The 24,750-nt window shown below is 51.2% G+C and overlaps 1 protein-coding gene and 1 pseudogene across 1 annotated transcript; one reads left to right on the forward strand and one right to left on the reverse strand.

The window, feature by feature from the left end:
• The first annotated feature begins 1,253 nt into the window (after positions 1–1,253).
• On the forward strand, positions 1,254–21,018 carry CCDC9 (coiled-coil domain containing 9). Its single transcript, XM_006898696.1, has 15 exons — positions 1,254–1,320; positions 1,368–1,567; positions 7,445–7,549; positions 9,219–9,314; positions 9,495–9,749; positions 13,223–13,306; positions 13,387–13,560; positions 16,648–16,829; positions 18,153–18,199; positions 18,292–18,427; positions 19,098–19,188; positions 19,281–19,620; positions 20,057–20,168; positions 20,824–20,831; positions 20,915–21,018. Exons 1-15 carry the CDS (start codon positions 1,254–1,256, stop codon positions 21,016–21,018), a joined length of 2,001 nt encoding a protein of 666 aa, XP_006898758.1.
• Positions 21,019–24,454: 3,436 nt separating this feature from the next.
• LOC102852180 overlaps positions 24,455–24,750 on the reverse strand; it is a 33,170-nt pseudogene continuing 32,874 nt past the window's right edge.

The raw sequence follows: 24,750 nt of genomic DNA on the forward strand, positions 1-24,750 counted from the left end.
GCAGTGCGATTGGCACAGGATAGAGCAGGGTTTAGGGCTGTTGTGCATGGGGTCGCTATAAGTCGCAAACGACTCCACGGCACATAACAACAACAAACAACATTCACTGAAAGGTAGAAAGACGGGCGATCTCCTTCGGTGCAATTCACAGCGTGGAAAATCCACTGGAGGGGAGGCTCTGAATCGGTTCTAACTCCCTGGAAATTTATTTTTAAGTCTGAGTAACTTTGAAGGTAATTCTACTTGGACATAAGTTTCATTTATGTAATGTTAATGAAGGTATGGCAGAGAAGTGCCCTAAACCCAATCACTAAAATTATAAAAGACTGGAACACACACATACGCCAAGACCGCTGTAATATACCAGAAAAGAGGCCCCCAGGTAGAATCCTAATATAGATTTCTAACTTCCAGAGTGGTGAGCGGGTAACATTCTAAGTTCTTTCTTTAAAGCTATTAATTTATGTTTGTTTGGTTTTGTGTTTGTTCCCCTCCTCCCCCCCATGGAAGTCAAACCTCATTGCGATAGTATTGGAACCTAATGATATCTGACCCTCTCCTCTATTGGTTTCCTTGGGAGCTCTGGCGGCCTAGTGGTAAGAAGATGCGCTGCAATCCTGCCAGAGGGTCAAGAATGGGTCGGTTCTGACTCCAGAGTACACAACATTTGGGTTTACTAGGCTGTGAATCACATAGGAGGCTATTGCCCATCTTTCTCCTATATGTGGGAAAATGCTGGAGGATTCGCACCAGAACTCCCTCGTGCGGGACGAGGTAGCTAGGATTAAGGATTGGGCGGCTCAAAGATGAATAGTTGGAACCTGGACAGAAAGATGAGGCTTCTGGAAAAATCACAGCCTTGGAAACCTTAGAGGCAGTTTTACTTGGCCGACTCTACAGATTGGAACAACCAGTAATGCGGGCAGGGATGGGTTTTACTTTGTTTATTATCTCGATTCCAACCCTATGCCCAACATTTAGTGCTGTGTTCAGTTTATACTGAAGGCTGATTTAGAGAATGAACAAAGGATTCTATCGCTTGAAATTCTGTGCTTCAATGGTATGAAGACGGTTAGATGAAATCAAGTTTCCAGTTCCCGGGATTTATTGGAACTAGGAATATGCAGCTAGAGATGGGAACGGGTTGAGCAAGGAGAGACCACGAAGTGCAAATAGCTTCTCCTTTCCCTGAAAGAAGCAGTCTAACAAGACAAAAACTGAACAACTTCCAATTCACCACCTGCAGGGAAAACATGCGAGCGTCTGCCTTCATCCGCCAGGACGCGGCCCCTTTAAGACTCCCGGAAGCGGGCGCCAGTGGCCGGAAGTGACCCGCTTTATTTCCCTTCCTCACGTGGTACGGGCAGGAAGTGACGCAAGTGGCCCGGGAGCTGCGGACGCGGAGGCCGACAGATCTCGAGTCCCGAGCGCCGCGGGGTCTCCGGGACAGGTGACCGGAGGAGGGGGTCAGGAGCGCGCCCGGGGAGGGCGGAGCCTGCGCCTCACGTGGAGAGAGCGGGAGCCGGCGTGGGCGCGGTACCAGCTAGCCCGCGGGGGCGGGGTCAGAGTACTCTGCGGGGGGCGGGGACTGGACGCCCACATGGGAAGCTGGAGAGCCGCTGGCGGGGCGGGACTAGGCGGATAAGCTGGGCTGGGACGGGCCAGACTGTGGGCGGGGCCTGAAACTTAGCCCTGGATTGGGGGCGGGGCTAGGGTGTGGCCAGGAAAGCCTGGGCGGGGCTCAAGGGTTGTCGCAGGATCTAGAGGCTTGGCTCGAGCCCTGGCTGGGGCGGGGCCAGAGAATTTGAATGAGTTGAAAGTGGGTGTGGAACTTTGGCCAGCAAGTCAGGGGCGGAGCTAGAGTCGGAGGTGAAGGCGAGGGCGGGGCCAAGATGAAGCTGGGACAGACGGGGCGGGGCCCTACTTTTGGCCGGCATGCTGGAGGCGGGGCCAGAAAGTTTTACCTTGTACTGGCGGAAGCCGGGAAAGTGGGGGCGGAACTAAATATACGTCAAGGGGCGTGGTCACAGCCGAGTAGCGTCTAGGTCTCTGCCCAGGGGGCGACGCCTGGAGTAAAAGGTAGGAGAGGGGGCAGGATGTTGCCTGGGGCACCAGGGAGCAGAGGCAGAAGATTGGCTGGAAAAGTTAGAGGCGGAGCCGTATGAATGATGGGAGGTTGGGTGCGGAGCCCGAGTTCATTGGGCGGAGCCTCAGTGTTTTGGCTGGAGGCTGGCTGGGAAAGTTTTCTTTCTTCCCAGGTAGGCAGCAGACTGGTCACGTTGGAGCGAAGAAGCCTCTGCTGTGGGTACCAGGCCCATTTGGGAATCTTTACGAGATAGGGGATAGTGACAGCGCCGTTCTCGGGGAGCGTTGGTTTAGAATGTTCTCTTAGGGTCAGAGTCGTAAGTACGAGTGTGGTTCAAATAATTTTTGTGTGTCTTAGAGGACGTTTCAGAATCTTGCATACAAAAGAGTTGCGGATCTAAAATGTTTTTGAGGGCGCGAGTATGAATGGAAGCAGAAGGCTTTGAGAGATGGTTTGAGAGAGAGTGTATCTGATGCTTTTTTGGGAAAGATGTGGGCTAAAACGCTAGCCACTGAAGGGTGGCGGCCAGACTAGAAAGTCCATTTGGATGGGAGCAGCCTGGAATACTTGAACAGAAGGACGGGGCCAGGGCATTTACTGGTGGCCCTCCTAGGGTGCACTTTTCAGAGGAGCTCTGATGACAGTCCGCAGGGCATTGCACTGTTAACCCAAAGGTGGTACCTGTCTGGCAGTTTAAATCCACCCTGGGTTCCTCAAGGAAAAAGATGGGCCATTTCTCCTGCGTGACTCTTACTTAGCCTCTGAAAACCTGCTGGAGGGTCAGCTGTGAGTTGGTTCTGACTCTGTGGCAGTGAGTTGAGTGCTTTGCATTTTGGACTGCTAGCTGAAAAGTTTGTGGTTTCAAACCCAGCAGCTGTTATACAGGAGAAAAGGTGAGACTCCTCTTCTTGTTAAAATCTGCAGTCTCAAAAATCTGGTAGAGAGTTGTCATGAATCAAAGTTGACTTGTTAGCAGTGGGTTTGGTTTGGGGCCATAGCAGGTCATGGAGGGCATTAATGGTTAGTGACAGAATTCTTTCCACTACATCTCCCAGTGAGAGTCTGGTGGCCCAGTGGATCCAAAGTTGTGCTTCCCATTGTTTAACAAGCATATTCTTTCAACACTACACATGAATGAATCCAATTTTATATCCTTTAAGTGCTATACCAGTATTGGCTGGAGGTATTAAGTCTGAATTTATTAACTAGATATTTATTTAGAATTCAAAGTAATTTGTGAATTTGTTTTGTATTTATAAAATTTGTACCTGGAAAATGTTCTTTAATTTTTAAAAAAAAACCCAAAAAACAAAGTTGTGCTTCCAACCTTAATTAAGGTGGTGTGTTTCTGGTAGTTCAAAATCTACCAGCAGCTCTATGGTAGAAAGATGGTTTCCTCCTGTTTGATTTGTTGTTTTTACTGTCAAGTTGAGCATGACCCAGAGCAACCCTATGAATAAGAAATCTGAACTCTGTCCTATTTTGTGCCTTCCTCACACTTTCTGATACACTTGAGTCCATTGCTGTACTCACTGTGTCAGTCCATATGGTTGAGGGTCTTCCTTTCTTTTGTCTACATTCCACTGTTCCAAGCACAACTCCCCATCCAAGGAATAGCCTCTCCTAGTACCATGCCCAAACTATGTGAGACAGCTTTATCATCTGTTCTATTTAGAGCCTTGAAAACCTACTGGAGGGTTGGCTGTCACTTGGCTCCAACTCAGTGACAGTGAATTTGATGTTTTTGGACCTCACCTACAACTAAGACCAAGATGAGGAAATTAAGGAATTTTAGCTTTTGCAATCTGGAATCAGTTGAACGTGCAGCTGAGATTCACAATTTAATAATTGGTGACTAGAATGCAAAAGTTGGGAGCAAAGAAGAGAGAATGATAGTTGGAAATTATGGACCTGATTATAGAAATGAGGTTGGAGACCAAATGATTGAATATTGCATAATGATTTATTCATGGCACATAGATCTTTTAAAAAATCACAAGATGTGTTTGTACACGTGGACCTCACCTTAATGGACTTCACAAGAATCAGACTGACTATCTTTGTGAAAAGAATTGTTGGAGAAGCACAATATCAGCAGTCAAAACCAGATCAGATGCTGACTGTGGACAAAATCTTCCTCCTCATGTGCAACTTCAAACTGAAGCTGGAGAAAATAAAAACAAATGCATAAGAACCAAAATACAACCTTGAGTCTACCCCACCTGAACAAAAAAACCATCTCAACAGTAGGTTCAAGGTTTTGGACACTAATGATCAAAGGCCAAATGTGGGATGATATCAAGGATATTATTCATGTAGAAAGCAAAGCATTACAAAGACAGAGGGAAAGAAAAGACCAAAATGGATATCAAAAGAGACTTTGAGAATTGTACTAGAGTGTTAAAAAAACAAAATAAAAAGAAAAATGTGACCAAAGTAAAAGAGTTGAAAAGAGCTTTCAAAAAAGCAGCTTAAGGGGAGCTCTGGTGGCCTAGTGGCAAGAAGCTGTACCGCAATCTCAAAGGTACACGGTTCGAATCCACCAGATGCTCTGCCGGAGGAGGGACAATTTCCTCCTGTACCAGTCACATCTGATTTGATGGTACATGCACAAAAAATAATAAAATGTAAAAAAAAAAAGCAAAAGAGCAGCTTAAGAAGACAGAACAAAGTATTATAATGAAGTATGCAAAGAGCTGGAGTCAGAAAAATAGAACTCAGATTTCTCAAGCTGAAAGAACTGAAAACCAACTTAAAGCCTGGAATTGCAATACTGAGGAATGCTTGGGGAAAAATCCTGAATGATCCAGGAACCATCCAGAGAAGATGAAAGGAATACAGTGAGTCACTGGACCAAAAAGGATTGGTTGACACAGAACCGTTTCAGGAAGAAACTTATAATCAAGGACCAAAGTAATAAAAGAAGACAGTCAAGCTGCACTGAAAGCTTTGGCAAAAAAATAAAGCCCCAGGAATTTATGGGATCTCAGTTGACATATTGCAACAGACAGATGCTGCCCTGCATCTATTCACCAGGCTGTACCAAGAAATTTTGGGAAACGATTGTTTGGAAAACTGCCTGGAAGGGATCCATATTTGTTTGCACTCCCCAAAAAGGTCACCAACAGCATGTGGAAATTATAGAACAATATAACTATTCAAAATATGTCACATTAGGGATATCACCTGTTGGAGAGCCCTCCCATACTAAAGAGTAATGATGTAAACTTGAAGACTAAGGTGAACCTGATCCAAGCCATGTTTTGTTCTTTTTTTTTTTTTTTGTCACTTGAATGCGATGCATCTGATAGTTGGGCAGTAATTAAGGATGACACAAGAAGAATCAGTGCCTTTGAGTTGTGATGTCAGAGAAGTTGTTGTTTAGTGCCGTCGAGTCCTAGACGACTCATAGCCACCCTATGAACGAACGGCCTGAGCACTGTTCGTCTAGTTTCCAGAGGCAAGCCATTTCGGAAGTGGATGCCGCTCCTGCTTCCAGGCTTGTTTTAGTCGGGAAGCTCCAGCCAACACTGTCCACCATGGGTATCCATTACCACGATTGGCACATCACTGTCACAGTCTTCAGCATCACAGCAACCACGAGTTACCTCTGTACAGCAACACACAGACCAGTGCTATACCACCCAGAAGAATGTTTGACTGGATAGCCCTCAGACTGCTGAAAGAACAAGTGTGTCGTAGAGAAAGTGAAACCAGAGTTTCTTCTTAGAGACAAAGATGGTGAAACTCCATTTCGCATACTTTATGTGGTTCAGAGGGGCTGGTCCGTAGAGAATGACATCATTCTTGGAAAGGTGGACGATCCACATGCACGGGAAGGTGAACCGACACGGTGGTGGTGGAGATGGGGTCCAGTGTGTCAGAGATGGTGAGGATGGTGTCGATGGTCAAGGCAGAGGTGATAATGGGCAAGGTTCAGTGCCGTCCGTAGGGTCGCTGTGAGTTGCCCTTGACTTTGATGGCACCCAACAACAACAACAACGTACGTGATTGCGTCTGTGGAGGCTTGCATGTTTCTCTGCTGCTGAACAGATTTTGTCAGAGCTTTCACTCAAACTAGGAAGAAAGGCCTGGTTATCCACTTCCAAATGGAAGCCAGTGGAAACGCTGCAGATGGCAGATTGAACCTCTGAGCTGCTGAGCGTCATGGGAGTGGGGCAGGGCTGTATGACATTTCACTCTGGCACATGGTCTGAAGTATTGGCCAGCTTACAAGCCACAGATGACAGCATCTCCGCATAATACCCGAACCTGCCGCTGTTGAAATGATTTCGACTTACAGCAACCCTGTGGGGCAGAGTAGGCCCACCCCGTGTGGTCCCCAGGGTGGTTCTGGAAGCTGTCTACCACCAGCAGGACCTCTGTATGGTTAATAGCTGTGTGCTAACCACTGCACCACCAAGGCTCCCGACCACCAGCCCAAACCAAAGTCAAACCTGCTGCCGCCCTGTTGATTCTGACTCCTGGCCATCTTCCATCAGGTGTCTGAGGCTGTAAATCTTAACGGGAGGTGACTGCCTCATCTTTTTTCTCACAGAGTGGCTAATATATTCATTTGAACTGACGATCTTTAGGTTACCAGGGCTCTTTAGCCTAACCACGAAAACCAAAACTCAAGTCTGTTGTATTTCTGAGATGGTGACTTTTTTTTAAAAATTATTATTTTGTGTGTGTGTGCCGTCAAATCGGATCTGACTGGTACAGGAGGAGATGGCCCCTCGTTCTCTGGCAGAGCATCTGGTGGATTCAAACCACATACCTCTGGGATTGCAGTGCAGCTTCTTGCCACTAGGCCACCAGAGCTCCCTTGAAATGGTCGCATTTTATGGGAGGAGATCGCCCATCTTTCTCCTTTGGAGCGACTGGTGGACTTGAACCAGTCTTTGGGTTGCTCCTGATAATAGCTCACCTTAATCTTTCTAGGGACTGGGTAGCTGGAGGCAGCTTTTCAGGGGCTTGGTTATAGAATCGAGGGTGGGTAATTTTGAGCAGAATGGATGGGGGTATTGACTTCCTTGTTCCTTCTGTTCTCAGGAACCCCCTCCCTGTGCAGTGTTCAGAATTTCCAGCAAGGTGTGCCAAGCTGGCCCGCAAAATGGTGAGGTGAAAAGTGAACATTCCAGAATCTCTGTTTTGGGGAAGACGGCTTGGGAGGAGGGGGGTCCAGCCACCTGACTCTCAGACCCCAGCTTGACCCACACAGGGTGGGCTGTTGTTATGTGCCATCAGGTCGAGTCCCACCCCTAGCGACCCTGTGAACCACAGATCTGAACCCTGTCCTGTCCTGCACAGGGTGGGTAGAGGGCTTCGTCCAACCCCTCGTTGCTTCCTCTCCAGGCGGCCGCCCTGGATCTAAAATCGAAGGAGGAGAAGGATGCTGAGTTGGACAAGAAGATCGAGGCCCTTCGGAGGAAGAATGAGGCCCTTATCCGGCGCTACCAGGTGCCCTAGCCCTGCCCTGGGAGACCCCACCCCCTCTCCTCCCCGCAGTGAGTTTTCCCAGACTTTGATTTTGACCCTACTGCCCACACCTTCCCTCTAAACCCTCCATGGCTCCCATGCTCTCAGGATCAATGCCAAAGGCCTTAGCCTGGCCTTCCCTCCTTCATTCCATCATCTGCGAGTTCACACATGCTCACTGAAGTCTTTGTGCATAGACTCTGTGCGGAGGGGTGCTAGGAGACTGCCCTGGGGTGCCCATCCAAGGCTCATGGTCTAGTAGGGGGATACAGACCTGTTCTCAGTCTGACTCTGAGTGGCCAGGGCCAAGATGGGGAAGCTCAGGGGCACTGGGTGCCTAGAAGTCATGCCTGAGCCAGCCTGTGGAGCTTTAAGGAGGGCTTCTTGGAGGAGGGGACATCTGAGGTCTTTAGTGTGAGCACATGTTAGCCATTTGAAAAGACACATAACTCCTAACTTAAACGTTGGCAGTTCGAAGCCACCCATTGGTGGTAGAAGAAATTACCTGGCAATCCTTGAAGTTTATAGCCAGGAAGAACTAGAGTTTTGTCAGAGAGTTAATACATAAGGTCACTGAGAGTCAGAGTCAACCTGACAGTGATGGGTCTGGCTTTTTGGGCCAGGGAGTTAGTGGCGTGTCCACAGGGGCCAGGCGTTGCGTGGTGCTGAACCCTACCAGGCTGAGAGCTTGAGTGGTTTTGGTCCAGCACAAGGACGGCTGAGAGTAAGGGCAGGGCTGTGCCATAGTAACGGCTAATAGGAAGGTCCCTCCAGTTGATGTGGGGTGGGAGAAAATGACACTGGAGGCCAGGCAATAGAGGAAGCTGGGGCAGGCACCTTGTGGGGAGAGAAGGCCACTGGGCCAGGCCAGGGCTGAGAGGAGGGAGCATAGAGGGTGAATTCAGAATATTCTTGAAGGACTCAGTGTCTGATGGCAGTGGTAAGAGGGAAGAGGGGCGGGACAGTCCAGGACAAGGTGTGGCTGTCTGTCAGAAGTCACAGGAATCAGGGAGTAGAGGTTTCATGTATTCATTCTTCATGCATTCATTCATTTAAAAAAACCAAAACCAACCCACAACAAACCGTGGTACATTTCTGCTGCGTACCAGACACGACCTTAGACTTGGGGACTTCCTCAGATCAGACCCTGTGCACGGGCAGACTGTGCTGCCGCGGGGGAGGCAGGAAGCAAGTTGGATACACAGGCTGCCAGTCTGTGACAGTCTGCCGTGAGGAGAGACAGACAGCACAGGGAGAGAGGATGGTGGGGGCTAATCTCTCAGGGTGGCCTGGGAAGGCCTCACCAGAGGAAGTGTGGGGACCTGGGGAAGAGTATGCCCAGTGGCAGGATCAGTAAGTGCAAAGGTCCTGGGGCAGGGCCTAGCCTGGCACGCTCTAGGCACCTGAGGAACTGAACCACATGGGAAGTGAGGCCTTGGGCCCCTGTATGTTGTGGGAAGGTGTCCATGTGTCTTGTCCTCGGGCTTGCTTAGCACAGAAGAGTCTAACAAGGGACTGAGCCAGGGTTTCAGGAAAGATGCTAATGTGACTAGCATGGTGTTGGTCAGCGCTCAGGAGTGAGGCTGGACTGGGGAAGAGTTTGGGGGGGTGAGGACCCCACCCTGACATCCTTGCCCACTTGCTGCTCCAGGAGATCGAGGAGGACAGGAAGAAAGCAGAGCTCGAGGGCGTGGCGGTGACAGCCCCCCGGAAGGGCCGCCTGGAGAAGGAGAACATGGCCGTTGAGGTGGTGAGCGTGCCTCTGAGGTGGTGGGGGCTCCTGAGGAGGGCTAAGAGAGGTTTAGAAGCTTGAAGCCAGATACCCTCCTCTTAGCTGGCCAGGTCTGTGAATGCCCTCGATCTCTTGACTGGGGGTGCCCCCAGTTCCTGCCCCGGTGACTGTCCTCTTCGCCTCACCCTCTTTCAGGAGAAGAACTTGGGCCCTTCCCGGAGGTCTCCTGGGACCCCTCGGCCCCCAAGGCCCAACAAAGGGAGCCGGATGCCCCCTCAGCGAGGAGGCCGGGCAGGTGCTGGCCGGGCACCCCGAAGCTGGGAGGAGAGTCCTGGGGAGCACCCTCGAGGAGGAGCTGGGGGCCGAGGCCGGAGGGGCCGAGGCAGGGGTGCCCCTCATCTTTCTGGGGCTGGAGATGCCATCACGGCGATTGCTGACCGCAGATCCAAGGTGAGGGCTGGGAGGAGTTGGATCCTCTGGTTGCGGTCTCTTTGGTTGGCTTTCCCATACCCCTGCTCTTCAGTGTCCTGGTGGTACCATTCCTGTCTGTCATTCTTTCTCAGCCTCTCTGGGTGATGTGGGGTGTGTGTCTGTGTCTGTGACTCTCTTCAGTCTTCTCCCATTTCTCTGCCTCTGTCTTTTGACCAAACAACAACTCATGGCTGTCAAGTCAGACTGACGCATAGCTGACCCTCCAGTGGGTTTGTCAGAGGCTGCAAATTGCGTGGAAGTTCATCTTTCTCCCAAGAGGCAGCTGATGGATTTGAACTACTTGCCTTTGGGTTTGTGGTACAGCTCTTTTCCACAGCTCCCTCCCCCTTAGCAGTCCCCTCATTTTCTCCTCCTGTTGCTTGCTTTCCCCCCTCACTGTGTGGTGTGTGCCCATTTGTCTCCTAGCTCCTGTCTCTCGCTTCTTTCTGGGGTTCAGTACACTTGTCTCCATACACCCCAGGCTGGACGTGCATGCTTTCCATTTCTGCATGGTGAGCGTCTGTCTCTGCACGTCGTGTCCCTCTGTGTCTGTATTCTCTGCCTCTGCACAGCTTGTCCTCCTGTTCTTGCACTCCCTGTCCCATCAGCCCCTGAACTGGCCATTTGTTTCCGTGGACCCTGTCTGTCTGTCTCTGTGTCCTCTCTGTCCTACTCTCTCTGTATCTATCATCATCCTAGATTGCTTTGTAGAGAGTAGTGTTCCTACTACTGTAACTGTCTCCCAACCCCCAGGTGATCAGGGCAGGAGACTTTCTGTCTAAGATAGTGACTTACGACCCTCACAGACTTGGGTGCAATCTGGTCTTATTAGCTGCACATTTCTGGGAAGCTCACTGCCTCTCTTGGAGCCTCTCGGATTTTGCTTTTGGACAGGAGTGATGAGTTAGCCTGAAGGTCCTGAACTTGAACCTTGAAGCCCTCAGGAGAGTGCCTGGTACAGAGCGAGCTCCAAGTAAACGGTACTCTCAGTACTCTCAGTTTCCTGCACACGCTAAGTTCTGTAACAGAAAGATCCCAGAGTCCCATGTAAAGTGGAAATTATTCTTTCTCAGATGCTGAGCCAGTACATGAGAGAACAGTCCAAGTATAGGTCCTGCTCCAAATGACCTTTAGGGGACCAGGTTCCCGTCTTCTTGCTACTTAGTCTTTCCTTAGGGCATGGCACTTGGCTGTAGGTTCAAAGCCATGGCTGAGGTCTAGTTCATGGAAGGGGAAACAAGTTCATGTTTCCTATTTCTCACTCCTTTTGATGACCATCCAACTAACTGCAAAGGATGCTGGGCAATGAGAACATCGTCTGGCTGCTTGACCATGTGTACATCTCAAGTTCTGTGTCCTCGAGGGAACAGGAGAATGGATTGTTGGGGATCAACTGGCCATTTGCTGGGTTACATCACCATTGTTAACTTTCATGAGGATAGCTGTGGGGTTTCAGGGTCCCCAGGGCCATTCCCAGATCCAGTGACGTGCTAGAAAGACCTGCAGGACCCAGCATATTTCAGTGAACGAATGACATCAGCTGCAGTGAAAAGATGTAGAGCAGAATCAGAAAAGGGAAGAGGTGTGTGGAGTGAAACGCAGGGAGAGCAGGCTGCCGAGATCGGAGACTGCTTCCTTTGAAGTCTCCTGGAACACATTGACTGTGACGGGCAGTACATGTGCGGGGTTGTTAGCCAGAGAAGCATGGCGGCCCTGTGCTGGTGGGAATGAGTTACTCTCCAGAGACAGGCCTGCCACGCTCCCTGCTCCAGGAGGCTTGAGGAGCCAGCTGTTGGAGATTGGATTCTTGTCAGGACCATGGAGAGCAACCGGCCTGCAGAGTGGTGCCCGAGCCACCATCATTGAGTCGGGCACGGCCGTTTGTTTTCTGCTGGGGTCAGAGCAACAGGCAAGAAGCCCACTTGATCCCTACAGGACGTATAGTGGCGCCTGTTTAGGATGACTCTTTCTGAACCCTTTTGAACTGATTCAGTTTAAAAGCACAGTAAACCAGCTTATCAGAACACCGGCCAAGGGTGGGCTTTTTACAAAATCCCGTCTCAGTCCAGCTGTGGCAGTTGTCTTTTGTTGTTGACTTTTTTTAAATTTTTTTTTTTATTTTTATTGTATTATTTTTACGTGTACCGTCAAATCGGATCTGACTGGTACGGGAGGAGATTGCCCCCTCCTTCTCCAGCAGAGCATCTGGTGGATTTGAACTGCGTACCTCTGGGATTGCAGTTCAGTGTCTTGCCACTAGACCACCAGAGCTCCCTTGTTGTTGGCTTTTAAAATTGGGATAAATGCATTGGTAACAAATCAGTTGCCTTCCCCCCCCCCCCCGATTTTTTTCTTTTAATTACTTTTAATGAAAGTTTACAGATTTAAGGCTTCCAGTCATTCATTGTTGCAGTTTTCTCCCTACCCTCCCCCCCCCAATTTACTCTTCTCCTTGAAAAGTAAAAGAAAAACTTTCATTGTTATGTAATCCCTCCCCCCAAGTCTACTGCACAGTGCAGCCTTCATTCTGGATGTCTGTAATGACAAAAATACCCAATCATATGTCCCTTTTAAACAGTTCTCTCCCTCATCTGTTTCAATGCAGTATACATCATTCCTCCCCTCCTTTTCTGTCTTCCCTCAACCCTGATGTCAGTCCCGTTTTACAACAGTGGCCCTATGCAATCAATATTTGTCCTTTTATGACTGAGATATTTCACTCAGCATAATGTCCTCCAGGGTCGTCCATTTTGCTTATTATTTCATGAGTTCCTTGTTTTTCAATGCAGCGTAGTATTCCATTGTGTGAATATACCACGGCTTCTCTATCCATTCGTTTGTTGATGGGCACTTGGGTTGTTTCTAGCTCTTTGCTATTGTGAACGAAACCGTGATAAACATGGATGTGCATAAACATTTGCCTTTTCTTTTTTTTTGTGTGTATGTGTTCAGTTCTGGTCTCTTTATTTTAATTTTTATTTATTTATTCTTTTTATGTGTGTACCATCAAATTGGATCTGACTCGTAGAGGAGGTGACTGTTCCTCCCTCTTCAGTAGAGCATCTGGTGGATTTGAACTGCACACCTCTGGGATTGCAGTGCAGTTTCCTGCCACTGGGCCACCAGAGCTCGCCAACATTTGCCTTTTCAACACGCTTTCACACTTCAGTGATATTAAAAATGTTCATCACACTCAGCTGTCACTCCCAGCTATTCTTGCTATTTTTTTTCCATACCTTAAGAGTAGTTCAGGGGCTCTCTGGTGGCCTAGTGGATAAGGGGTTGTGGTGGTAACCCAGAGGCAGGAGGTTTGAGTCCACCAGCGCCTTTGAAGGGGAAAATTGGTCAGCTGTGGGTCATTCTGACTCGGTGGCATTGAGCACGAGATCCTTGGTCTGTGCCTTCTGCACCTTTGGTCTGAGTGACACGGAGTCTTGTCTGTCCGCCCTCAGGAGTGGGAGGAGCGGCGCCGGCAGAACATCGAGAAGATGAACGAGGAGATGGAGAAGATAGCGGAGTATGAGCGGAACCAGAGGGTCAGTGCCTGGGTATCCCGCGAGGTGGTGCAGCCTGGCCGGCCTGCCCCTGACTCTGTGCCCCTGTCCCTGACCCCCAGGAGGGCGTGCTGGAGCCCAACCCCGTGCGGAACTTCCTAGACGACCCCCGGCGTCGCGGAGGGCCCCCAGAGGAGCCGGAGCGGGACCGCCGGGAGGGCAGCCGCCGGCACGGGCGCAACTGGGGGGGCCCTGACTTCGAGCGCGTGCGCTGCGGCCTGGAGCACGAGCGGCAGGTGGGTCCCGAGCGCACGGGTTCGGTGCCGCTCTGAGCAGCATACCTTTTTTTTTTTTAATTTTATTAGTTTTAATGAACATTTACAGAGATTTTGGGTTTTCATTCATTCATTGTTGCACTGTTTTCTGCACCCTCCTCCCCAGTTCGTTCTTCTCCCCCCCCAATGTCTGTTTTAATTGTCCAATTGCCACAGTGCTTGTCAAACATACCTTTTTTTTTTTGCTGAGAAAAATTTATATTTAGAATTAGCCATCTGGACTCAGTTTAGATGATCCCAATTGTGTTGGCAACATCCAAAGCATCATAGTGAGGAGCAAGTCGAACATAGGCCTTTTCTCTCCATCAGACCTGATCGAAGTGTTGACCTTGGCCACACCAATGTCATAGAGCTTCTTTACAGGTTGTTTAATTTGATGCTTGTTGCCCTTGGCATCCACAATGGACACAAGTCTGTTGTTACCTTCTATCTTCTTCATGGCTGACTCACTGGTCAGGGGAAACTTGATGACATCACAGTGGTCAAGCTTGTTTCTCCTGGGGGCACTTTTCCAGGGGTATTTGGGCTGCCTTCAGAGTCTCAGCATCTTAGGCTGCGGGAAGGTGGGTGACATGCGAATCTTCTTTTTTTTTGTGGCTGTGGATGCCCTTCAGGACGCCTTCTTGGCCTTTAATGCCTTCGCTTTGGCTTCAGTTTTGGGAGGGGCAGGGGCATCCTTCTTTGCTTAGAAAGTGAGCAGTGTGCTTTTATTGAGTGCTTGCTATATACCAGGCTTCACCCAGGGACAGCAGCGAATGGGGCGATCCAGGGCCACAGGGCTTCATCTTCCTTCTTGCTCAGCGAGACTGTGTTCTTGGCCTCTAACTGGAAGGCCCACATTTTGAACCCTCTGGCTCCACTGTTTGGGGAGCTCTGGTGCTGTAGCCCATAAGTAGTTGCACTGCCGACCCCAAAGGCTTCAGCTCTCTGGCTGTTCAAATCCACCAGCAGTTTAATAGGAGCAAGATAGACATTCGCTTGTCATTTACAGACTCAAAAACCCGGTGGAGGGTCATCAGGAGTCAGAGTTGACTTGACAGTAGTAAGCTGGGCTTCAGAGCTGCTCTGTGGGACACAAACGAGGCAGGCCCCGTCTGTAAAAATGATGGTTCTGGAAACCCTGGGGGGCCACTTCAGCTCTGTGCTAGTGTTGTGAGTTGGAGTGGAATTGCTAGCCCGTGGTTTGGTTTTGCTAAGGATAACTCCATGAGGAGTCCTGATCGTTGACTGAAAGGTGGACAGCTTTAACCCCCAATGTGTCTGCGGGAGGGAGGTGAGCAGGGGCTTCCATAAATGTGACACCCTTGGGAACGCCAGGGGGCAGTTCTGCTCCGTCTGCCAGGGCCGCTGCGCCAGTACCGACTTGGTGGTGGAATGGTGTTGCGTTCCATTGAGCTGGCCCCCAAATCCTGGTGACCCTGCATATTACAGAGTAAGACTCCACAGGCTTTCCTTGCTCCTTCATAGAAGCAGATTGCCAGGCCTTTCTTCCGCAGAGCCACAGGGTGGGCGTGAACCGCCAACCATTAGGTTAATAGTTGAGTACAGACCCCATGTGCTCCCAGGCTTCTGTGCCAGTGTGGTAGTCAGCCTGGACTCGGAGTAGCTTTTGGTTGCTGTGAGGAGTATTTCCATAAGGCACGCAGTTAATGGGGCTTGGCCCCTTCAGAAAGGTTGACGGTTTGAGTTGCACCCAGAGGTACTACGGAAGAAATGCCTGGTGATCTGCTTCTAAAAACTCAAGCCACTGACGACTGTGTGAAGCACAGCTCTGCTCTGACTCGTGAGGTCTTTAGTAGGAGATGCCTTGGTGGCCGCTGGTGCAGGCTGCCTCCTGCTCGGCTAGTCTGCCCTCATTCCCAATTGTGGGAACTTGTACCAGCCACCCACTGCGTGAGGGGTGGTGCCAGGCTGAAGAGAGGAGAGACACCCCTGGGCTTAGTTGTTCCCCCCACTACGAGTCATGTGCTGGTCCATGTACAGATCCTGTCTCCTTTGATTATGACAGCTTTACGGCCTGTCTGTGGGCTCTCTTCTCCTTCCTACCATTAAATCTGTTTACTGGGCTTTTCTGTGTACTGGACGTTCTGTGAGTTTGTTGTTTGGCTGGGAGTGGGAACTGAGGCCCAGCCCCTGCCCTGCTCACGTGCGTTCTCAGTTTTAGACATCCTGTATTACAAACACTGTTGACAGTGTGCAGTTTGCTGGTGGTACCTTCCTCAGATGTTTCCTTTCACTGCACTTGTTCTGGGCTTCACTGTTTCAAACTGCCACCGCGCAGGCCGCGGCCTGCTATGCAGTGAAGCCACTGTCATAGCTGTCACAGACGGAGAGTTGGGTGATGCCCAACCTCTAAAGACATAGGACAGTTGACCCGCTCTTGCATCTGACAGCCATCCCAACTCTATAACTCCATTACTAAGACAGTGATAATGAACAATTGGAAAGCTAGGGGGGAAAGGTGTCTTGTTAATGCTGTAATGATAATGGGAGGAGAAAAGAAATATTTGTTTTTTTGTTTTTTTTGTTTGTTTTGTTTTTTATTTTATTTATTTATTGATTGATTGATTGTGTGAGTGTACTGTCAAATCGGATCTGACTGGTACAGGAGGAGATTGTTCCTCCTTCCCCGGCAGAGCATCTGGTGGATTCGAACCGTGCACCTCTTGGATTGTAGTTGCAGCTCCTTGCCACTAGGCCACCAGAGGTCCCCAGAAAAGAAATATTTGACTTAACGTCAGAACTGATTTCTGAGAGAGGAGATGACAGCTGGAATGTCAGTTGGTGACTGTCGGTATATGAGATGTCCCATAGTATGGAGAAGCAAAATCAAACAGGATTTGGGGCATCAAGAGAAGACCAATAGGGGTGCTAGTTAAGGAGAGCTCTGAGATGGAGGCCTCCCTGGAGCAGAACGTGAATTCTGCCACATTGCTGCCTCTCTGGGGCCTTGGACAATGGTGGCTCAGCTCTGGGTTTATAGGGCTAAGGCTGAGGGGTGCGCCAGGGTAGGAAATAGGGTCCTGACTGGCTTTTGACTGGAAGCAGGGCCGGCGGCCCAGCCCTGGAGGCACTGGTGACATGACGCTGTCCATGACGGGCCGGGAGCGGTTGGAATACCTTCGCTGGAAGCAGGAGCGAGAGAAGATTGACCAGGAGCGGCTGCAGAGGCACCGGAAGCCCACTGGCCAGTGGCGGCGGGAGTGGGATGCCGAGAAGACCGACGGGATGTGAGTCTCCACCCTGCTCTGCCTGGTCAGCTTCTTGACCTTGGTCCTGACTTCAGACCCCTTTGGTTCTCTGCTTTCTCACCCTGTGGATCAGGCAGCAGTTCCTCTGGTCATGCTGTGTAACAGCCCCCAAGTCTCGGTAGTGTAGAAGAGCAGTGTTTGTTGTGAGCTCCCGAGGCAGCTGGGTTTGGGGGCTCAGACTGGACCCCACACGCTGGAGGTCCTCGCTGTCATTTGAGCTCAGCTCTCTGTCCCCCGGGTGTCTGGCCTGGGGCTCAGGGTGAGCCATGCAAGAGGGTGTTTGAATACATGTCCGCAGACCAGCGTCCCTGGGCATCGCTAAACTCTGTCCACTTTGGTGGATGCTGCCTCGGAGCCCATGGCCAAGGCCATCCTGGCATTTCTAATATAGGGAGGACATGAGGAATTGCCTGCAGTGATGAGATTTCCCATCTTCCATCCTTTTACAGCTCAAGCCCTAGTGGCATGTTGTTGTTATGTGCCGTCGAGTCGTTTGCGACTCATAGCGACCCTATGTACAACAGCCCTAAACCGTGCTCTATCCCGTGCCATTCTCATTGCCTCTGACACACCCATCCCGATGACCCCAGTCACTGAATCAATCCACCTCATAGAGGGTCTTCCCCTCCTGCGCTGTCCCCCCACTCTGCCCAGCATGATGTCCCTCTCTAAAGACCTGTCTCTCCTTACAACATGTCCAAAGTATGTCAGTTGAAGCCCCAGAAACCTTGCCTCCAAGGAGCAGCCTGGTTTAACCCTCTCTAGGATGAATCTGTTTGTTTTCTTGGCAGTCCAGGGTACATTCAATACTCTTCTCCAGCACCAAAGCTCAAAGGCGTCAGTTCTCCTTCTATCCTCCCTAGTCATTGTCCAACTCTCTGATGCATAACAAGTGATTGCAAAAACCATGGCCTGTATCAGGCGCACCTTAGTCTCCAGAGAGACACCGTTGCTCTTGAGTACTTTAGAGAGGTCCCTAACCGCAGACTTTCCTATTACAATACGTTTTTTGATTTCCTGGCTGCTGGTGCCAAGAGTGTTGACCATGGAGCCGAGCAAACTGAAGCTGTGAACACTCTCAATCTCTTCGCCATCCGGCTAGTGGCATAGTGTTTGAAATAATGACTGCTAATGTCAAGATGGCCTCTGTCCTTCCCTTATTCATACCCTCCTTTGACTTGTGTTGGGCGCGCACTCATCCGATCCACATTTCTCATCCTGCCCTGTCGCTCTCCTCATCCCTTCAGACCTCCTTGCTCCTTCCGTCCCCTGACCATCAGCTCATCTCTCTCCCTCTTCCAGGTTCAAGGATGGCCCAGGCCCTGCTCTTGAGCAGTCCCCTCGATGTGGTAAGTGGCTAGCCCTGGCTCTGTGTGGACTGCAGTGGGTGGGGAAGTGGTGCGGGCCGCATGCCTCTCACAGCTCCTGGGATCTGTTACAGATGACCAGCCTAGGGCCCGGCCCCCCAAGCCTCCAACATTTGGGGAGTTCTTGTCTCAGCACAAAGCTGAAGTCAGTAGCCGCCGGAGAAGAAAGAGCAGTCGGCCCCAGGCCAAGGTGGCCCCTCGTGCCTACAGGTGGGCACCCTGTCCTCCGCATGTCTGTACCCTGGCAGAGCTGTGCCTCTGGCCTCCATCCTCTTCCCTGTTGTGTGTGTATGTGATAACAGGGAGGGAGTAACACAAGTCCCTGGATAGTGCTAATGGTTTCTGTTTAGCTAACCTAAAGGTTGATAGTTCAAATCTACTAAGGGGCACCACAGAAGAAAGATCTGGCTCTCTGCCGTCATCAGAATCACAGTCAGCAAAGCCCTATGGTGCAGTTCTACCCTGTAACACATGGGGGGGGGGGCTCATGAGAGGAAATCGACCCAGTGGGAGTGTGTCTGGTCTTGGTGTTGATGTGAGTGTACTTGTTGTCCTTCCCTGTTCACGCCTGCCTGCCTTTAGCTCTTGTCTCTGCCTCTTTGTGTTTTTGTTTTGGGCCCATCTGATCTCTATTGGTCTTACCCTTGGCATTGAAGAGTTGGGGCCCGGGTCTCCACTTAACCCAACTCTGTCCCCCCTTCCTGTCTCCCTTATCACCTGGCTCCCCTTCTGCCATATGTCCCCACTTCCCCTTCCATTGTTCAATCCCTGATACCTGGGCCCACATGCCCATTCAAGGACCCTGAGTCCTCATGATGAAAACCCCCTCTCCTCTCCTCCCCTGTCCGTCTGGGCCTCACCCCTTCCCCACACCCTCCAGTGACCACGATGATCGCTGGGAGATGAAGGAGGCAGCATCCCCGGCCCCCCAGCCCCCCCAGCCCTCTCCACCCGAGGAGCCACACACGCAGGTATGGCTGGGCCACCACCTGGGGGGCGGGGGGCGGGTGCCGAGAACCTAGCACCCATCACCTATTCTCTAACCATCCTTGTGTCCCTGCAGCCACCTGTGGCCCCAGATCCTGTCCACCGGCCTCCTGAAGATGAGGGAGAGGAGGATGAAGGGGAGGAGGATGAAGGGGAGGAGGACGAGGAGTGGGAGGACATAAGTGAGGAGGAGGAAGAGGAGGAAGAAGAAGAAGAGGGTGCAGAAGAGGAGGAGTCCACCTCAGACCACCAGCTTCAAGAGGCCAACGCTGTCAGCCCCTCTGGCTCCCCCACCAGTGAGCCGACTGACCCCGTGCCTTCCAGGCCTGAGGAGCCCCTGCCACTTGGCCAGGCCCCCGCCACACCGACCAGTCCCTTCTCACCCACTGGGGACCACCAGCCTGTGTCCGACTGGGGTGAAGAGATGGAGTTGAACTCCCCCCGGACCACCCACCCGGCTGGCGAGCTCTCTCCCGGTGAGGCCTGGCCTTTTGGGAATGCATGAAGCTGGCTGCTTGTGGGTGTGCAGTGGGCGTGATGGCTGGCAGGGGACCCCTGGGAGTGGGCCCCGGGACCCACAGCCCTGGAAGCAGAGGAGGGCAGTCTGTGCCCTTCTGACAGTTCCACAGCCTGTCTTTTCACTCTCTCCTCACTCCCCGCCCCCAGTCACTGAAATGCCCACCCCTGGGTCCTATCCCCACTCAGGCCCTTCCCAATAAAAGAGTGCACAGCCTGAAATGACTTTCCCCAGTAGCGTGTCCTTACAGCCCCTCCAAATCCCTCAGGATGGGTGTCTTGGGGTGCGGGGATGTGTGCAGCGAAAGGGGGCTGACTGGGCCCCCACTTCCCCAGGAGGTCACCAGCCAGCCCCTGCCTCCCTGGAGAGTGGGCCCAGCCTCCCTGGAAGCCAGAAAGCTGAAGAGGAGGAGGGGCCTGAGGCAGCTTCAGGTGGGAAGAGGGCGGGGCTTCAGGGGTTGTGGGCGGGGCCATCTGAGCCTTGGTGTCTTCCAGGCCGAGAGGTCAGAGAAAGAGGATGTGGTCTGCGCCTCTGGCAGGCAGAGGGAGGGGTAACAGCTCGAGCTGGGGGCGGGGCTAGGATGCTGTGCGGAGCTCAGGAGAGCCAATGAGCTTTGGAGTCGTGAGAGCCAGAGCCAATGAAGAGCCGAAAGGAGGGCCCACCTTTTTGGTTGCCTGTGAATGAGAACTTTGAGCATGGGCGGAGCCAGACTGGGATTCAAATTCTGAAGCGGTGGAGGAGGGCGGGTGTACTGGAAAGCGATCAGTGGTCCTTATGCCCTTTGGCATTCCCTCAAGGTTCACCAAGTAGAGGTAAAAACTATGGGCGAGAGGCAGACAGATGAGAAGGTGGGGGTGGAGTGGAGGAAAGGCCGCTTGAACGTCAGATGGAAATGGGAGGGCTTTAGCTGGGCAGAGGTGGGCTTAGGCTGGGAGCTTGAGTGGGGCTGGGGTCCAAGGGGACCCTGTGTGGTCCACATGGCTGTCCTTCCAGTGCCACCTCGGGTGTAAGCAGGATGTGGGGAGTCAAAAGGGCTTCGTGGGGCCCCTGAGCGGATTAAACCGCTTAAGCAGACGCCAGCTGCTGCAGGTCTTGAATTCAGGGGAGGGGGTGTTCTAGACCCGGGTGGTGAGGAGGAGGAGGTAGGGTGGGGAGGCTGTACTCCCTCCACTGACCACCCCTTCTCTCCCCAGAGGCGGCCCCCGAGGCCCTGGAGATGGCGCAGATCACCGACTTCCAGAGGGTGCGTTTCTGCAAGGTGGTGGCGGCTGCCTCGCCTCCCGGGGCCGCCCGCTGACCGCGGGGCCTTACCGCTCGCACTAACCTCCCGCAGCCACGCACCTCTGCCCTCTTGCTTGGCCACACTCCAGCGAGGAGAGGGTTAAATGCAAGGGGAGAAGAGCCAAGGGCTGGGCTGTTGGCGGGGGTCCTCCTTACCCAAGTGTGGGTAACCCCGAAGCCATCAGAGTTAAGATTCTCATAGCCGAGGATTCTTCCCAGGACTTGAATTAAACGCAGTGCTTCCGCTAACCTTTGAACTGTGTTCCTGCGGGGCTGGGCTGCCTTGCTTGCGCGCTTTCTGGGGTGGGAGGGAGGAGGAAGGAGTTTTCTTCACGCTCTTGATACATTTTCCCTCCCCCCCTCCCGCAGGCCTCCCCGAATGCCTGAAGACGCTACTAGCAGGGGCCTGAAGCTTCCTCACCTTAATGGGGGCGGGGGTCAGGAAGAGGTTTAGAGTTCCGGGCTGTGCTCCCTTCTCCCCAGAGCCCTGTTCCTCATGTCTCTAGCAGATGGGAACAGATTGACAGGGTGCAGCTCTGACCTTTGGGCTTGAAATTGGACCTCAGATTCCTGCAAGGGCCGCCGAAGGTTGTGGGAAAAGGGATTGGTCCCATGGTGGTGGTGGTGGTGGTGGTGGGGGGGGGGTTGGTCGTGGTGCCTGGCGGTGGTTTAGTGCCCTGCAGTCTGTTTTACGTAGGAGTGACCCCATGCATCACGGAAGCAGACACCCCTCTGTCCCGTGCCATCTCCCAGACTTGGGTGTTTGAGTCCCTGTGTCAGTCCATCTTGCTCAGGGTCCTCCCTCTTTTTTAACTGACCCTTTGCTCGTTGTCCTTCACGGTGGAACGCTCCCTGCTCATAATGACATCTCTCCGTGCTGGCTTCTAAGGAGCGTTCTGGAGGTCCTTTTTCAAGTAGATCTGTACATTCTTTGGCAGTCTGTGATTGATTATTCACTAGCATCATAATTCAAAGACATTGGTCTCAGATGCATAGGAATGGATTGAAAGGACCATGGTTTGGGTCAGGCACACCTTAGTCCACAAAGTGACATCTTTGCTCATATACATAACACTTTAATGAGGTTCTCTGCAGCCTACTGCCCAATGCAGTACATTGCTTGAGGTCTTGAGCGCTGCTTCCCCGAACACTGGTGGATCCAAGTGAATGGAAATCCTTGACAACACCAGTGTTTTATGCTGCTGATTGTTACTGTTCCTGTTGTGAAGGGTTTTGTTTTTGGATGGTGAAGTGTTATCCATACTGAAGGTTGTGGTTTTTGATCTTCAGTATGAATTTCAAGACCTCTTCACCTCTAGCAAGCAGGGTTATGTTCTATGCATACCAGGGGTTCTTAATGAGTCTTTCCCAATCCTGATGCTGTATTCTTCACATGGTAATTGCTCAGTATACAGATTCAATAACTTCGTGGAAAGGGTACAATCCTTTCACTTTCCCTGACTTCAAACATGAAGTATCCCTTTGTTTTGTTTGAATGACTGCCCGTGTATAGGCTCCAAATGAACAATTAAATGTAAATTAAGTGTTTTGGAGTATCTGTTTTTTACTGTAGTGCTCATAATTTGTTATGATCCACACAGTCTCTGCATTTGCAGTCAGTAAAACACAGGCACGTATCTTTCTGGTGTTCTCAGCTCTTAGCTAAGATCCACCAGACATCAGCAGTGACTTCCTCATCTGAATCGCTTGAATTTCTGGCAGTTCTCGTAGCTGTACTGCAGTGGCTGTTTTTTCCTTTTCTCCAGCAGAATTGTACCTGCATATGATATAAATGACATTGATAATGTTTGTACTCTGTTGGATTGCCTCTGGAATGGGCATAAATACATATCTCATCAAGTTGGGTGGCCATATAACTGTCTTCCAAGTTTCTGGCATAGATGAGGGAGCCCACTCAACTTTGTATCCATTTCTGGAAACATTTCAAGTAGTATTTTGCCAAGTCCTGGTATCTTGTGTTTTCTCTAAAGCCTTTAGTGCAGCTTGGACTTCTTCCTTCAAAACCACTGGTTCTTGATCATAGGCTACCTCCAAAATGGTTGAGCATCAACCAGTCTTCTGGTGTGATATCATCCGTCTTATTTTGATTCTTCCTGTGTCATTCAATGTCCATTGAATCCTTCAATCTTGGAACTTGAGGCTTGCATTTTTACCCTTCAGTTCCTTGAGCTTGATAAATGCCCGGTGTGTGCTTCCCAAGTGGTTTTCTAAACTCTAGGTCTTTGCAGTTCATGATAAGGCTTTGTCTTCTTGAAACCTTCTGTTCCCCTTTACTGTATATCTTCCACTCATTTTAGCTGCTCTGCTTTTGAAGAGAGATTTTCAGGCTGTCTCTGACATCTACTTTAGGGTTTTCTCTTAGTCCTGCCTTTTTTACTACGTTTTGCTTTCAAATACTGTCTCTGTGACGTCATCTCACAGCTAATCTGATTCCAGCTTTAGTGTTTAAATTGAGTTTCTCAGGCTGCGTCAGTTATCCGAAAGGCAGAGTTAGGTGATGGGGCTGGGAGTCAAGCCCTCAGAAGTGGGTTCAGGTAGGGATTCATAACTCTGATGTGGGGGCTAGGCCCTAGGTGGGGAGCATGATTAGGGTGTAGTGCCAGGATATGTGGTGTGAGGAGATCAGGAAAGGGGCCAGAGCTGGAGCTGGGGCTGGGGATGGGACAGAGGCTGGGAAGTGAGGGTCGGGCTAGATACTGGAGTCCTTACTGCATTTAAGATGCCTATCCTATAGTTGATCAGGTTTCTAACCGCAAAGCTTGTGAGTTCAAATCCACCAACTGCTCAAAGGGTGACAGATTGGCAGGCTGCTCCCACCAGGATTTACTGCCTCAGAAACCTGGTGTAGGGTTGACTTAATCAGACTTCATAGCAGTGGATTTTGGATTTGTGGAGCCCTGATGGCTTAGTGAGTTGCATGTTGGGCTGCTAATTGAAGGGCCAGCAGTTTGAACTCAAAAGTCACTCAGCTGGAGTAAGTTGAGGCCATTTACTTTAGCAAAGACTTACAGCCTCAGAATGCCAATAGCGTGTTACCATGGGTCAGAAATGACCCCAAGACAGTGGGTCTGGTTTTGATCTGGCTTTGACAGTACTACCTGGAGCCCTGGTGATGTAATAGATAAAGCTCTTGGCTACTAAATCAAAGGTCAGCAGTTCTAACCCTCCAGTTGCTCTAAGAGAGACAAAGATGTCAGTCTGCCGGTAAAGTTTCCGTCCTCGGAAACCTCGTGGCACAGTTCTCGGCCCTTTTGGTTGTCATGAGTTGGAATAGAGCGTTAGATTTGTTTCTTGGGTTTTTGATGTAACATCTGAGCGAGGTTGGCTAATTTGGCGTTTGAGAAAAGAGGTATCGAAGTGCTCCATCTGGACCAGAGCTGTGAGGGGTGGGGGCGAGGGCTGTGCGATTAATCAATGAGCAGGGGGCGGGCTTAGGGGGTGGGGGGCGGGGAGAGCCACCCGTTGGGGCGTGGCAACACAGACGGAGGCGGGGCCTGAAGTGCGAAGGCGGAATCTGGGGGCGGGGTCTGAGACCGCAGAGGCGGGGTCTGGGGTGGAGAGGCGGAGCCAGAGGGGCGGGGCTTGATAGCGCGGAGGCGGAGACTGGGTGTGGTCTGAGAACACAGGGGCGGGGCCTGGGGCGTAGAGGCGGGATCTGAGGGCAAGGGGCGGGGTTTAAAAGCGCGGAGGCGGGGCCTGCGGGCGCGGGGCGGGGTCTGGAGCACAG

Source organism: Elephantulus edwardii, unplaced genomic scaffold (assembly GCF_000299155.1).
Source record: "Elephantulus edwardii isolate Elephantulus edwardi_28Jun2011 unplaced genomic scaffold, EleEdw1.0 scaffold00236, whole genome shotgun sequence".
Lineage (NCBI taxonomy): Eukaryota > Metazoa > Chordata > Mammalia > Macroscelidea > Macroscelididae > Elephantulus > Elephantulus edwardii.

What these genes read in the sequence shown, in the direction of transcription:
- CCDC9 (XM_006898696.1), top strand. Translation starts at nt 1,254, where the DNA reads ATGCGAGCGTCTGCCTTCATCCGCCAGGACGCGGCCCCTTTAAGACTC. An exon ending in TTGCTGACCGCAGATCCAAG is followed by an intron (nt 9,750 to 13,222) that starts GTGAGGGCTGGG and finishes GTCCGCCCTCAG; the next exon opens with GAGTGGGAGGAGCGGCGCCG. An exon ending in TGAGCAGTCCCCTCGATGTG is followed by an intron (nt 18,200 to 18,291) that starts GTAAGTGGCTAG and finishes GATCTGTTACAG; the next exon opens with ATGACCAGCCTAGGGCCCGG.